Source organism: Homarus americanus, unplaced genomic scaffold (genome assembly GCF_018991925.1).
Source record: "Homarus americanus isolate GMGI-L3 unplaced genomic scaffold, GMGI_Hamer_2.0 scaffold25483, whole genome shotgun sequence".
Lineage (NCBI taxonomy): Eukaryota > Metazoa > Arthropoda > Malacostraca > Decapoda > Nephropidae > Homarus > Homarus americanus.
Genome location: NW_024726235.1, coordinates 3,451,029 through 3,467,301, shown reverse-complemented (window position 1 = coordinate 3,467,301; position 16,273 = coordinate 3,451,029). Strand labels below are relative to the sequence as shown.

The following is a 16,273-nucleotide window of genomic DNA, read 5'->3' as shown; positions in this document are numbered from 1 at the left end:
TTGAGCACAGAAAATGGAAAATTTATCATAGAATATGGGAAATTCAATCAAAGAAAATGGGAAACTTATCAAAGAAAATGGGATTTTATCACAGAAAATGGGAATTTTAATCACAGAAAATGGGAAATTTAATAATAAAATGGGAAGTTTATCATAGAAAATGTGAAATTTAATCATAGAAAATGGGAAATGTTATCACAGAAAATGGGAAATTTATCATAGAAAATGGGAAGTTTGATCATAGAAAATGGGAAATGTTATCACAGAAAATGGGAAATTTAATCATAGAAAATGGGAAATTTATCAAAGATTATGGGAATTTTAATAGAAAATGAGAAATTTAATCATAGAAAATGGGAAATGTTATCACAGAAAATGGGAAATTTAATCATAGAAAATGGGAAATGTTATCACAGAAAATGGGAAATTTAATCATAGAAAATGGGAAATTTATCAAAGAAAATGGGAAATTTAATAATAGAAAATGAGAAATTTAATCATAGAAAATGGGAAATGTTATCACAGAAAATGGGAAATTTAATCATAGAAAATGGGAAATTTATCATAGAAAATGGGAAATGTTATCACAGAAAATGGGAAATTTAATAATAGAAAATGGGAAATTTAATCATAGAAAATGGGAAATTTAATCATAGAAAATGGGAAATTTATCATAGAAAATGGGAAATGTTATCACAGAAAATGGGAAATTTAATAATAGAAAATGGGAACTTTTATCATAGAAAATGGGAAATGATGTCACAGAAAATGGGAAATTTATTCATAGAAAATTTAATCATAGAATATGGGAAATTTTATCATAGAATATGGGAAATTTAATCATAGAAAATGGGAAATGTTATCACAGAAAATGGGAAATTTAATCATAGAAAATGGGAACTTTTATCATAGAAAATGGGAAATGATGTCACAGAAAATGGGAAATTTATCATAGAAAATGGGAAATTTAATCATAGAAAATGGGAAATTTATCATAGAAAATGGGAAATGTTATCACAGAAAATGGGAAATTTAATAATAGAAAATGGGAACTTTTATAGAAAATGGGAAATGGGAAAATTTTATCATAGAAAATGGGAAATTTAATCATAGAAAATGGGAAATTTATCATAGAATGGGGAAAATGGGAAAACAGAAAATGGGAAAATCATAGAAAATATTCATAGAAAATTTAATCATAGAATATGGGAAATTTTATCATAGAAAATGGGAAATGTTATCATAGAAAATGGGAAATTTAATCATAGAAAATGGGAAATTTATCATAGAAAATGGGAAATGTTATCACAGAAAATGGGAAATTTAATAATAGAAAATGGGAACTTTTATCATAGAAAATGGGAAATTTATCATAGAAAATGGGAAATTTATTCATAGAAAATAGAAAATTTAATCATAGAATATGGGAAATTTTATCATAGAAAATGGGAAATTTTATCACAGAAAATGGGAAATTTAACATAGAAAATGGGAAATTTAATCATAGAAAATGGGAACTTTATCATAGAAAATGGGAAATGTTATCACAGAAAATGGGAAATTTAATAATAGAAAATGGGAACTTTTATCATAGAAAATGGGAAATGTCACAGAAAATGGGAAATTTATCATAGAAAATGGGAAATTTAATCATAGAAAATGGGAAATTTAATCATAGAAAATGGGAAATTTATCATAGAAAATGGGAAATGTTATCACAGAAAATGGGAAATTTAATAATAGAAAATGGGAACTTTTATCAGAAAATGGGAAATTTAATCATAGAATATGGGAAATTTATTCATAGAAAATGTAATCATAGAATATGGGAAATTTTATCATAGAAAATGGGAAATTTTATCATAGAAAATGGGAAATGTTATCACAGAAAATGGGAAATTTAACATAGAAAATGGGAAATTTAATCATAGAAAATGGGAACTTTATCATAGAAAATGGGAAATGTTATCACAGAAAATGGGAAATTTAATAATAGAAAATGGGAACTTTTATCATAGAAAATGGGAAATGATGTCACAGAAAATGGGAAATTTATCATAGAAAATGGGAAATTTATTCATAGAAAATAGAAAATTTAATCATAGAATATGGGAAATTTTATCATAGAAAATGGGAAATGTTATCACAGAAAATGGGAAATTTAACATAGAAAATGGGAAATTTAATCATAGAAAATGGGAACTTTATCATAGAAAATGGGAAATGTTATCACAGAAAATGGGAAATTTAATAATAGAAAATGGGAACTTTTATCATAGAAAATGGGAAATGATGTCACAGAAAATGGGAAATTTATCATAGAAAATGGGAAATTTATTCATAGAAAATAGAAAATTTAATCATAGAATATGGGAAATTTAATCATAGAAAATGGGAAATGTTATCACAGAAAATGGGAAATTTAACAGAAAATGGGAAATTTAATCATAGAAAATGGGAAATTTATCAAATTGAAAATTTATAGAAATTTGGTTAACTAATATAAATGAGAACCTATCATGTAAAAAATTGGTACAAAGAAAATAGTGGTGATTACAAATAACAAATTTCACATCACTAAATACTTTATTGGTAAAATGTTTATATACATGTGGAAACAGTCAGCAAAAAAAATGAAAGGACAGTGGCATGAAAACAAATTTTACCACCGAGTGCCCTTTGGGGGGGGTTAGGGGGGGAAGTCATCTCAAGTCAACATGCCTGTCTTGACTCCTTGCTTTCTGTTCTAAATAACAAATGTCATCCTGTATGAGGAATTAAATAGGTGTCCATAGTCACATTCTGATTTCAAACATTTATTATATGCAAATGGTATAAGATTTTTAAATGCAGATATTTGTATTTGAAAGTAACTAAGTTTTGTTTTTCACCTAACCAAATGCAAAACACTGCATTTCAATAACTTAAATTACGTGCAAACATGTTTTGAAATCAGAATGGGACTTTATGAACACCCAATGAAACTGAAGCCAATCACAAAGAACAGAAATTTGAGTTACCTACCTTGTAATGTTGGTCATAACAAACCATGCGCCCAGCACACAGAAATTAATAAAAAAAATACTGCACTCAAATGTTTTCACAATTGTTATGATTTTTAAGATTCTCATAATGAGGCACAGAAAAAAACATAAGCATGTAAAGGCCAGCTCTAGATGCTCAGATGAATTAACAGTTTATCAGACAAATAAAACTATATATCTATAAAGAAGCTACAACAAAGTATACATTGGTAAGAAAATATAGAGATCAGTGCCTTTAACATGAGGTACGTATTGCTAAAAGCTCAAAGAAACTTCGTTACTAAACAGCAAACCTCCTACATGGGTGATGCATTAACTACCCAAAGTTCTGTAACCACAGACATAAGGTAATGTGAACCACATCATTCCAAAAACTTTCAAAAACACAGGCAACATTTGTGGGTTTGAAACCATAAAACATCTGTTTGTGGCGGAACAATGTTTCACGAACAATATTCTTATGTAACTCTTGACACAAAACAGACTAGCACATTGACCAAGTATATATACGAATATGTATTAATCGGGTGGGTTAAGGTGATTTGGAGTATAACTTAATATTAAAACATTGCTATCATAGGATCTTTTTCATTGACTGTCAAGAAGGACGATGCATACTCGCTCGGCCGAGGGTCTATATCTTCCAAAACTTCTTGGATATTTTTAGGTTGTCTATGTTGGTGTCTTTCATTGTCATTTCTGCTGGTTTTGCTCTCATTTGCTGCAGGGTCGTTTAGTCTGCCAGTTTTCATATCAGTATCCTCTTGATTAATTTTAAGGACACTGTCTTTAGCCAAGACACTAGAAGGGGCCAATTCAGGACCAACAACCTTATTAACCTGCTCAGAAGCATAACCACGACCAAAATATGTGCCATCACCCAGGAACGTTGATTCTCCCTCTTCAGATTTTCGAACAGCAAATTCTGAAAAATCTCTGAAGTTGGAGAAAAAATCATCCACATAATTATTGGAATGTGAGGCACTATGGGGATCAGGAAAGACAATGTAACCATCATCTAATAAATGGTCATACTCGTGATGGTATCCATTGGGATCATCGTCATCATAAAAAGTACCACCTCGCAGAATTTCAAAGTTACCAGAGCCAAGTAAGGAGTTGTCAAAGTTTCCTTGCTCGTGTTCACGGTGGAAGGGGTGACGGCTTGAGGGAAACGAAAATTCTGGTTTATGGATAGCCTCTCGTCCACCTGGACTGTGAAAAGAATTGTGGAAATCCCTAAATGATGACTGCTCCCTCTGACTAGGGCTCTCTCGAAATGCTGGACCACGAGGCAGGAGCCTCCCACCTCTGGGCCCAGGAGCTCTAGGGAGTATAGGTGGTGAAGGAAAGAATAACTGCTGGGATGCTGGTAGAGGAGGACCATGGCGACCATTGAATGTAGGATAAAACCTCTGGCCATCAGGTATGATTATATCATCATCAGGGGTGTGTACTTGCACCTTGTCTGCTTCAACTCTGAAGTCCTTGGAATATTGAACTGGGAGTAAACTTCTTTCTCCAAAATGTGTACCTCTGCCTGCTAAAGGGGATGTTCTTTGTGCTTGGAAATCAGGGTAGTTAAAACTTGGGAAAGGCTCAAACTGCAGTGGGACTTCAGAGTATGCAGTTTCACTATCATGGACAGTCTGGAATTCTCTTGGGTTCCGACTATGTGGGACCTGAGAATCGACCTGGACTCGATGAACTCGTTTATGTGGAATGTTGGCTGGATCACTGGTGTCAGGTTCCCCTGCTCTCCTTCGGACCCGAGTCTTGCTTATCTTAGATTCATCATACACTCCATGCTGGTTTTCATTATGTGGGTTCTCATTGTCTAGGGTCTGTGGTGAAGAAATATAATTATTAGTTATTATAATCCTTCTAATAACTTGGTCACTATTTTGTTGCAAGTCTTTGGTAAAATGTCATACTGAATATCAAAAACACCAAATACAGTACAATGCCTGCATATTGGACATACTGTATTCATAAAAGAAAACCACCTATGAGAAAGTTTTGATTTAATAATAATAATAAACCGATTCAAAATAAATTACAAAAGGAGGGAGGGCAATCTTTAATGGTAGAAAATGTAAGCTTTAAGATGAATTTGACTTTAACTGGGGGTTAAATTAATGATACAGCATACTGTATTATGTGTGTGTGGAAACTGTACACACATTTATGTACAGTTTCCGTTCCTGAGGATGTTCTCAAGTTGAAAATGTACGTAAGTCGAAAAACATGCTCTGTGCATACCATACTTACAGAACAATATGGATACAAAAAATAAAAATTAAAATAGAGTACTGTATTGTAATAATAATAATAATATATTAAACAATTGCAACAATAAAATTAACTATGTTTTTTTTAGTAAAAAATAGTAAAAAGACACTGGAAAAAAAAAATTCTATTAAAATGAATTGTATAGGTGCATTTATCTTGGTTCCCCCCCCCCCCTCCTCCCAGTGTACCTCAAGCATGGGGTACACTGAGCTCATTTCATGCCTCCATAAGAAATGCACAGTCAGAAACTGTCAATAGCTGCTGACAAGAAAAACACCACAAACAGACATCAGTCAGGCCAATGCCATCATAAGGTAATTTCTTATAGCAGGAGTTATCAGCAACATGGGCCAGATTTAACTTTACATCATCAGCAGATGTCAGTGAGGTGTCAGCATCAGCAGCAGGTGTCAGTAAGGTGTTAACATCAGCAGCAGATGTCAGTGAGGTGTGCATATTAGTGTGTGTTAACATCAGCAGCAGGTGTCAGTAAGGTGACATCATCAGCAGGTGTCAGTAAGGTGTTAACATCAACAGGTTTCATTAAAGTGTTAACATCAACAGGTGTCAGTAAGATGTTAACATTAACAACAGATGTCAGTAAGGTGTTATCATTGGCAGGTGTCATTGAAGTGTTAACATCAACAGATGTCATTGAGGTGTTAACATCGTAAACAGGTGTCAGTGAGGAGTTAACCTCATCAGCAGGTGTTAGCATATCAATAAGTGCCAGTGAGGTTGTGAGCTGTGAGAAATCCTCTGAAAAAACCTCAGCAAGGTTTTAATATAATCAACAGTGTCAGCATCATTAACAAAGCAAGAATAACCAATCAAAACCAAGTAATGGAGAGAAAGGTTGGAAGGCAGGCACAGCTATGGTCATACACTAACAATCACCATGAACATAAGAGAGAATCAAGCACCAAGCCACAAAGTACAGTATCATCATACCATGGAAGGACTTAGGACTTGCAGGGTAAGATAAGAAAAATCATGCCTTACGCCAAAGGAAGTGTTTGGCAAAGATTAGCAAGAGATCATAATGCCAAAAAAGGAAAAGATCAAACAGCAATGGAAAATAAGAGGATGTTGATCACCAAACAAGTGGGGAATATGGATTAGTGTTCAAGTGAGAGGATAAAAGGTAAAATAAATGATGAGTATTCAGATAATGAACCAGAGTCACTTCAAGATTTCATGGCATTCTTTCTCTAAGATTTCCTCTGAACAGTATATTCATTCAAATGTGTAATGTCTCCCCCATAGCATGGTCTTATAACTTCACACAGATTCTAATGTGGTGAGTCTTATGACTGGCAAGTCTTATTATTACAGACAGGTTGAGGTAGGATAGATATATTCCCTGTAACTGAAAGTGTGTGAGGATACAGAAATCATGTTATATCTCGTGTGTGTGTGGAAGGAAGGAAGGGTGTGTGTGTGTGTGTGTGTGTAAGGGTGTGGGTGTATTTGTGTGGAAGGGTGTGTGGGTGTGTGTGTGTGGGTGAGTGTGTGTGTGAAAGAGTGTGTGTGTGTGTGTGTGTGTGTGTGTGTGTGTGTGTGTGTGTGTGTGTGTGTGTGTGTGTGTGTGGGTGTGTGGGAAAGTAAGTGTGTGTGTGTGTGTGTGTGTGTGGGGGGGTGTGTGTGGAAGGTGGTGTGTGTGTGTGTGTGTGGGAAGGGGTGTGTGTGTGTGTGTGTGTGGAAGTGTGTGTGGAATGTGTGTGTGGAAGGGGGGTGTGTGTGTGTGAAGGGGGTGTGTGTGTGTGTGTGTGTGGAAAGGGGGGTGTGTGTGTGTGTGGAAAGGGGTGTGTGTGGAAAGTGTGTGTGTGTGTGTGTGTGTGTGTGGAAAGGGGGTGTGTGTGTGTGGAAAGGGTGTGTGTGTGTGTGTGGGAAAGTGGGTGTGTGTGTGTGTGTGTGGAAGGGGTGTGTGTGTGTGGAAGGGTGTGTGTGTGTGGAAAGGGGGTGTGTGTGTGTGTGTGTGGAAGGGGGTGTGTGTGTGTGGGGGTGTGTGTGTGTGTGTGTGTGTGTGTGAAGGGTGTATGTGTGTGTGGAAGGTGTGTGTGTGTGTGTGTGTGTGTGTGTGTGTGTGTGTGTGTGTGTGTGTGGAAGGGTGTATGTGTGTGTGTGTGTGTGTGTGTGGAAGGGTGGGTGATTGGGTGCAAGGACATTTTTCATACAGTACTAAGTAAAAGTTTGGTTATACCTGTATACTGTACATTACAATGTATTTATTTACTCAGGTAATAATTATCCAAGATTGAATTAACACAATACTAGGGAGCTCTTCCCCTTAAAGTTTTAAGAAGTGGGTGTTCAAATTTGCGTCTGAGTGATTTGCAATCATTCTCGCTGCTCCTGTTTTGTATAAATATTCAGAATCAATTATATAAACTGATTGGGGAGTGTGGTGGTTCATTACAGTATTTCTGGGAAGGTTGAGATGTTCACATACAGTAAGTGAAGGGCGTTGTTGTACACTGTCATGGTCGGAGTCCAGTGTCATCATGGATATTAAATTAGTAGTACAGTACAGTATTATCTTTATCAGATTCTTATTAAAGTTTGAAGTGTCCATTGCCAGGAAGCCCCAGGCTCGTGTGCGTTTCATTTGCTCATTCTAAAGCAACAGTGAGGACAGATGTAACAGTGGAAGAGTCTGGCAGGCAAGAGATAGTTCAGCCATGGGACTCACTCACCTGTGGTCAAGAAGATTGGTCAGGTGGTAACGTCTATGGGACCTGTTGTAAAGACCAAACAAAACAACAAGTCAGTCAGGCACACCGGACAAGTGAAGCCGGGCATGCACAAGTCGGGAGCGTCCCTTGTCAGTCAGGAGTGGCATTCATGAACATTAAAAAAAAAAACTGTTGTCAATAGACTATGAAAGGTACTTGAATGCATTGCAGTCTTTGTCAGTTATTAGTGTTTTTGGTATAGCTTATTAAATACATTAATTATACCTTTTTTCTTCATGCATCTCGAATGCCACTCGTATTGTGATGCACAGTCATCTGCCATGCAGATGACTGTTTGTACATCACTAACTTTGGAATACATGATCACTACAGATTAAAAACAATGTAAACATGCACTGTATACCTGTTAATGGGGTGGGGATCATAACTGGTGTTAGGAATGATGGTGGTTAAAATGGTCTAAAAATTGTTTCAATTTTTTTACCATATCTTCCCATTCTGCTCTTTTGCTTTCTTTTTTCCAAAATTCCTTTCTCCCTCCAGCTTCCCTCCTATTCCTATCTTCATGTTTTCCCTCCTACTCCTCCCTTTCTTATATCTCCTTATTTTCTCTCCTTTCTACTTTAGAGTATGCATAGGTCCAAGTTCTTAACCCTTATGCCCCAGGTTAAGGTGCTGCTGGCAGTAACGGTAGTCATCAGAGTTGAGAAGTTTTGAAAGTTTTTAAAAATTTTGATCATGATGATCATCAAATTAAGATCATTGGGATGATAAGAACGTGCAAGTTAAAATAATAATAATAATCAAAAGTACTGCATCTAATTCTTGCATATGTTACTTCACCTATAATTTACAAGTCATACACAAATCATTATATCAATTTAAAATATAAAGATTAAAATAGTTTTCTTCACATTACTTACAAAATAAAATGCACTTCCAAAGTTTTAGTACAATAACAAATTCAGGCACTTTTGAGTTCAATAACTTCTCAAAATCTATGATCAGTATATCCACATTACAGGGAAGTGGTCAAGTTGATTATACTCATAAATACACAGTGGAGCAGAGTTAACTAAAGGTTTGCAAGTATAAAGAGAGTGGAGGAGACGGAGAGGGCATGCAGAGAGATATGCAGGTACTAGTGGTTTGGGAAGAGTGAAACTGCACTGCAATTCCTTCATCAGCTATGGTTGCACAAGGGCCTGACTACTGTACTGTACTGTACTGTACTGTACTACATAGAAATCAATAAACGCTGTTCTTTGCGAAAGCATGTGTTGTCTACTTACTCTGCCTGTTGCTACGGACTGGTTTTGGAATAAATTTTGTCAAAACATAATTTAAGTAACCTCCGTCCCTTTCAACAATTAGTATGATATAGGAATACTTTCTTAGTCTAGCATATTTATCATTGCACTAAACTGCTACTGTATTAGAAAATTTTATACAGACAATTGTACTTTATCATCACCTTGAGCTCCAAAGGTGTGGATGAATAGTCCACTAAATACTGTAGCATAGAGGATCATGCAAATCCAGCTTGAACACAGAAGTCAAATGAAATGTAGAATTTTTTTTCCTCATAAGGGTAATAAACTTTATTACCAGCTGCTTTAGGTAACAAAAGCAGTTAGAATGATATTAACTGAGAGATAAATTTTACAAACCTACTGCAACAAAAACTGCAAGTGACTTTGCATTCAATCAACCCAAAATTTCAAGTACCTACAGTTCTCACTCTAATTCACATGTAAAACAAGTTTCAGGCACAGACCAAACACCGTGATTGTTTTATTCCTTTGCTCACTGAGTCGCAGAGATAAATGGGGAATTTGATTTATAAATATAATGGCGCCATAGGAGGCAGTCTTGTTGAGTACACTTTTCAGCTAGGAGCGTCTAGTGGGGGACCAAGAGGGAAGAGATAAGGGGTATCCACTGGCGTGACTCATTAAAGCACAAGAACACAGACACTACGTTGAATATCATGGCTAGAAAAGTGACCTATTTGATCGATAAATATATACCCAAGACCAAACCCAGTGCCTCTAGGAATACGAGAAGATCCCTACACATGAACCATGCGGCAGTCGACAAAAATTAAGGATGTGGATTGGGTCAAACGATGAGCAGGACAGGAGGATGTATGCAAGAGCCAGAAACCAAGCAAAGATAGAGTGTAGAAGGGCTGAAAAGGAGTTCCAGAGGCTGGTTGAAAGCAAGGTCAAGTCAAACCCAATGGCATTTTACCTCAATGCAAAGTCGAAATTAAAAACGCGAGTAGGATTATCAGACCTGAGGCTTGAAGATGGTAGTTACACAGGTTCTGACCAGGATAAAGCCGAGGCATTGAACAGCTTCTTTTCCTCAGTGTTCACAAGAGAGGATGCAATTAACCTTCCAGCATTTGAGGATAGAACTGACCCACATTGTGTTCACATAAGAAGGTATACCGGGTAAAAAATAAACTGTCAAAAGTTAAAGGTCCATAAGAGTCCCAGCCCTGACATGGTGCATCCTAGAGTGCTAAGAGAGTTGTGCAACGAGCTTGCTGAGCCCTGAAGAGCCTGTTTTGTAAATACCTGGATGAACAAAAGGTCCCCAGTGAATGGAAAGTGGCTTATGTGAGTCCTATCTTCAAGAAGGGCGATCGTCACTCCACGAACAATTATAGACCGGTGAGCCTGATCAGCATAATATGTAAAATACTTGAGAGTATTATCAGCGATGCCGCGATGGAATATCTACTACGAAACAACCTTGGAAAGGATTGCTAACATGGTTTTATGCCAGGGCGCTCCTGCTTAATGCAATTGCTCAAGGTATTGGACATTTGCACCCAAATTCTGGAACGGGGTGGTAATATGAACAATATATACCTAGATTTTGCCAAGGCTTTTGACAGTATGCCCGATGAAACGCTGAAAATCAAACAGGAGAGGTATGGAAATCGGGGAAATATCCTAGCATGGATAGAAGACTTTCTACATGACCGCAAGCAGTGTGTGGTGATTAATAGCATGAAATCATCGTCCGTACCTGTCACAAGCGGGGTACCACAGGGCAGCGTATTGGGCCCGCTGTTGTTTGTTTGTTTCATAAATGACATGCCTGACGTTGTACACTCCTCCATACAAATGTTTGCCGATGACGCCAAGTTATTTCGGGAAATCAAGAACCAAGCGGACTGTGAAGAGCTCCAGAAGGATCTCTGTGATCTCCAAGAATGGTCAAAGAAATGGCTGCCGAGATTCAATGTCACAAAGTGTAAGAGGATGTACCTGGGGAGTACGAACGGTAAGGAGGCGTATCGTATGTCCCAAAGGGATGAAGAAACTGCACTATTTGAGATTGAATGTGAGAAGGACCTAGGTGTGTACGTTGACAATGAGTTGAAGTTCTCGGGCCATTGCGAGAAGAAGGTAAATCAGGCAAATAAATTATTGGGTCTTATAATAAGGTCGTTCAGATATCTAGACAGTCCGTCCCTCGTAACGATCTTCAAGAGTGAAGTGCTTCCCCATCTGGAGTACTGTCACCCCGTCTGGTCCCCGAGATATACTAGCGACTGTCAGTTGGTTGAAAATGTTCAAAGGAGGGCCACCAGACTGGTGCCTGCACTTCGGCACCTCAACTACCCTGAGAGAATGGAGTGCCTGAACTTTCCGAGCTTATACTGCAGACGAGCAAGGGGCGACCTAATTGAGGTGTATAAGCATCTCAAGGGGCACTACTCAGTCGAGTGTCCTTACTTGGAGCTGGCAGATGCTCGCCCCACAAGGGGTCACAGCTCAAGATTGAAGAAGCCTCAAGTCCAGAAAACTGTGAGGGCAAACTTTTTCGGAGTGAGAGTTGTGAACTCTTGGAACAATCTACCAGAAATTGTTGTGATGGCACCAAGTGTGAGCTCTTTCAAGACCAGACTTGGCCAACACTGGAGCAGGTTCAGGTACATTTAGGAGCTGGTGCCTGCCCAGTACTTGCCAACAGTGCGTAACAGAGACGTGACCGATCGCCCAGGCAACTAATGAGCCGATCATTCGGTGAGGAGGATAAAAAAAAAAAAAAAGTAACAGACGTAACTGATCGCCCAAGCGGCTAACGAGCCGATCAGTGGTGAAGAGGATAAAAGTGAAAAGTAAAAGTAAGAGCTGGGTGTAGATATAGGTTTGGAGTATGTGCATGTGGAAAGTGTGAATGCTAATATAGATAATGATTGCAGGTTTGGAAGTCTAGAGGGTGTAGATATGGATGTATAGAGGGTATGGGTGTATAGAATGTATGGGTCTGGATATATAGAGGGTGTGGGAATGGTGTATGCATTATGGGTGTGAGAGTACACTAAAAAATGCAGAGTAAAGAATCTTTGTACGCTATTATATTGTGGATTTAAGACGTAACACATTAAATAGGTCGTAGCCACAGGGTGTCTGGATTAGAACACTTTTTTTTCTTTCAGAGGCAGAGAGAGGAGTGTGAAATGGCAATGTAGACAAAAGAGAACATCTAATACAACAGAAAGAATGATATTACAAAATTGACCCTATGTATGAATATGAAGAATTTAGTTAAGGCAATTGGTCAACAATACAATATAAAATGAAGTCTGTTGAGATCTATGCTGACACTACCTGTATTAACACAGACTTTCATCCATGTGAAAAACAGTTTCTATGGGCATACAGTACAGAGGACAAAAGAAACCATTTTTACCACATGCACAGACAAGTTCTTCAGAAGAACACGGTTACGAGAGAAATATCAGCTGGGACACTACTGTACTACAATGTTGCGAGTTGCTGACAGAACTCCTTCAGAACTACTATCATGCAAGTGCCATTCTAACAGTAAATGAGTCTTCAGGGGGTGATGTTAAATTAGGTAACAAAAGGAACAGAATTTCTGAAGATCGGGTGCGGTAGGTTGACAGTGGCTCGTCTTGGTGAAGTTCAAAGTGTAATTACCAAGAAGGCCATTAATGTGTTGCTGTACCTGTTTACGGGAACTGAAGCGCTGTCGAGATGGCTGCACTAGACCACGGATGGGGTCAAGGAAACTGCTGAAGGGGTTTCTATTAGTTTTCTTTGGCTTTCCCCCGAGAGTTGCTGAAGGGCGGACAGGCCTGTGATCAGCAGTGATGGGGAGGACATTGTGTGAGGGTGGCTGTGAATGTGGTGGGGAGGGAGGGAGGGAGCTTGTGTCAAGGTGAGAAACAGCATCATTTGAAAATACTAGTCTGAATCCATCCTCATCGTTCTGAGATAGAGATGGTGAGAACTGCTGGAATCCAGAAGCCTGTGGGTGATGGGGTTGTTGTGGCAGAGGCTGTTGCTGTTGAGGCTGAGGACCCTCTTCCTCACGCAGACTAACCTGCTGGGAAAACCGATGTGGCGAGAACTGTGGCTGGTTCTCTTGGATAACAGGAATGGCCACCGAGGGAATTTTGAACTCCTCCATGAAGGTACCAGCAACTGAAAGATTTTATATTATCTGAGACCAGTTGTTTACCCTCAAGGGAGAGAAAAATCTACACTTCTGGAAGTATGAAATTTTGGAATAATATTCACTCTCATTGGTCATAGTTACAATACGGTACGGTAATAACAAATCCTTATTGCTAACCAAATTTCTGGACTTCCTAACAAGCAGAAAAATACTTTTTTCAAGATTGTTGCAACAATTAAATGAAATTTAGGGTTGACCTACTGACATCCCTCATTAATGCTGTTAAGCGGGTTACTGAAAAATTATGCCACGAGTGAAATTAGCAGTTGTGAGCTATTGTTTCAATGAAAAATATGGGAAAGTGTTCCAACCCCCTCTACCAGATCACCTATTGCACACATAGTCCATATAAAAAATTTAAGACATTACACTCTGGACAGATTTAATATAAAGTACAGTCAGCACTGTCATAATCTACACAACTATATTCTTTATGTAGACCTAATGAGCAAATTTGCTGAACTTAATTCCACTATTCTGCCACAAGTCGACTGAGGGCCATGTCAGCACACATGTGTTTAGGATGAACAAAAGTACAGTACAGATAGTATACTGTACTAAACACCATATATTTATATTCCAATACCTTAATATCCGGTGGGTGACGGGGAAGCAGCCGACTCTGCTGCAGATTACAACTTCTAAGGCGAGTGTAAATGGGTTGCTAGTGACGTGAAAAGTGAAGTGAAGAGAATGGAAAGCTTAATGGAAAAGACTTAATGCTGTAACTAATATTTTTGGTCTTCGTTTATGTAGGTGTGGGATTGTTAAGTGAGGGTGGTAGTGTGGCGTCTGCTGCCGAGTCTGGTTTTCCCGAGTCTGGTGTTTAGTGATATTGAAATAGTCTGTTGTTCCCGAGTTTAATAACTTTTTTTGGCCTCCAGAACTTAACCCTATTTTCCCCATTGATTATGTGTAATTATATACCGCAATTTAGTATACCCTGTATAGCGAACATCGTTGGACCCTATCTCGCGATATATCCCGACCCTACTGTATACTGACATTCTCCAGTCATATTGTAACAAAGTAATTCAATATTGTCAATGAAATAGCTAATTTCGGCCTACCAAATTAGGTACAAAATGTCTCGCATTCAGGCCTAGCAAACCTCGCAAGGCAATGGGAATGTTCAGTTGGAAAATCATCGAACCCTACCTGTACGGTAGTTTTTTACCAAGTGTACATAGATCTTTTGTGGTCGGATGGAAAAAATTAATAATCTGTGTACTCAACCTGGACACGTTCATCAGAACGCACAATTTATACCACTATTACCTAGCAAAATAGAATTTTTTGAAAACTTTTCCTCTAACTAATTTTTTGCTAAATATGAATGCTTTATAGTGGGATAAGGTTCATATTGCAATTACATTAAAAAACAAAGGTATAAAGTGATGAATTAACATTTTCATTGTGCGTAAACAAATTTTTTTGGTTTTACTCGCACTTACGTATAGAAATAATTATTTTATTGTGATTACTTATATGACACTGTTTGTAGATAATTTAGTTACACTCCTAACCCAACAAACCCCACCTTTTTATCTCAAATAAAAAGCTTGCTATGACTCATGTGGTGCAGTCAAGTGTGGTGAGGTGAGTGACCGGCCAGAACCAGAGCATCTCCCCAGAGAGCACCTCCCTAAACCCAAGAGCGTCAAGGTAACAGTCAGCAAAAGTCACAGTAAAAGTAACAAAGTCAGCAAAAGTCATAGTAAAGGTAACACAGCACAAGAATAGTAAAAGTAACAGTCAGCACAATGACGCCAAGTTATTTCGGGAAATCAAGAACCAAGCGGACTGTGAAGAGCTGCTGAGATTCAATGTCACGAAGTGTAAGAGGATGCGCCTGGGGTGTACCAATGGTAAGGAGGCATAACATATGTCCCAAAGGGATGAAGAAACTGCACTATTTGAGACTGAATGTGAGAAGGGCCGAGGTGTGTATGATGACAATGAGCTAAAGTTCTCGGGCCATTGCGAGAAGGTAAATCAGGCATATAAATTATTGGGTCTTATAAGAAGGTCGTTCAGATATCTAGACGGTCCGTCCCTCGTAACGATCTTCAAGAGTGAAGTGCTTCCCCATCTGGAGTACTGTCACCCCGTCTGGTCCCCAAGATATGCTAGACTGTCAGTTGGCTGAAAAATTTCAAAGGCAGGCCACCAGACTGGTGCCTGCACTTAAGCACCTCAGCTACCCTGAGAGATTGAAGCACCTGAACTTGCCTAGCTTATAATACAGACAGGCAAGGGGTGACCTAATTGAGATGTATAAATATCTCAAGGGGCACTACTCAGTCGAATGTCTTTACTTGGAGCTGGCGGCCGCTAGCCCTACAAGGGGTCACAGCTCAAGATTGAAGAAGCCTCAAGTCCAGAAAACTGTGAGGGCAAACTTTTTTGGAGTGAGAGTTGTGAACTCTTGGAACAATCTACCAAAAAGTGTTGTGACGGCATCGAGTGTGAGCTCTTTCAAGACAAGACTTGACCAACACTGGAGCAGGTTCAGGTTATACATTTAGGAGCCGGTGCATGCCCAGTACATGCCAACAGTGCGTAACAGAGACGTGACCGATCGCCCAAGAGGCTAACAAGCCGATCATTTGGTGAAGAGTATAAAAGAAAAGGAAAAGTAATCAGAGACGTGACCGATCGCCCAAGCAGCTAACTAGCCGATCAGTGGTGAAGAGGATAAGAAAAATTAAAAAGTCATAGTAAAGGTAACAC

General features: G+C 38.4%; 1 protein-coding gene across 3 annotated transcripts in view; it reads right to left on the bottom strand.

The window, feature by feature from the left end:
- Positions 1-2,567: 2,567 nt before the first annotated feature.
- Positions 2,568-16,273, bottom strand: part of LOC121865433 (tight junction protein ZO-1-like) — a 52,553-nt gene continuing 38,847 nt past the window's right edge. For 2 of the 3 annotated variants that reach the window (XM_042364831.1, XM_042364833.1), the window contains 2 exons: positions 13,028-13,506; positions 2,568-4,888 (listed from right to left, as the gene is read on the bottom strand). In XM_042364831.1, the coding sequence (XP_042220765.1) occupies positions 3,605-4,888; positions 13,028-13,506 (1,763 nt within the window). In that variant the 3' untranslated portion in view covers positions 2,568-3,604. The remainder of the gene's footprint in view (positions 4,889-13,027; positions 13,507-16,273) is intronic. The other variant, XM_042364832.1, reaches the window with a different exon arrangement.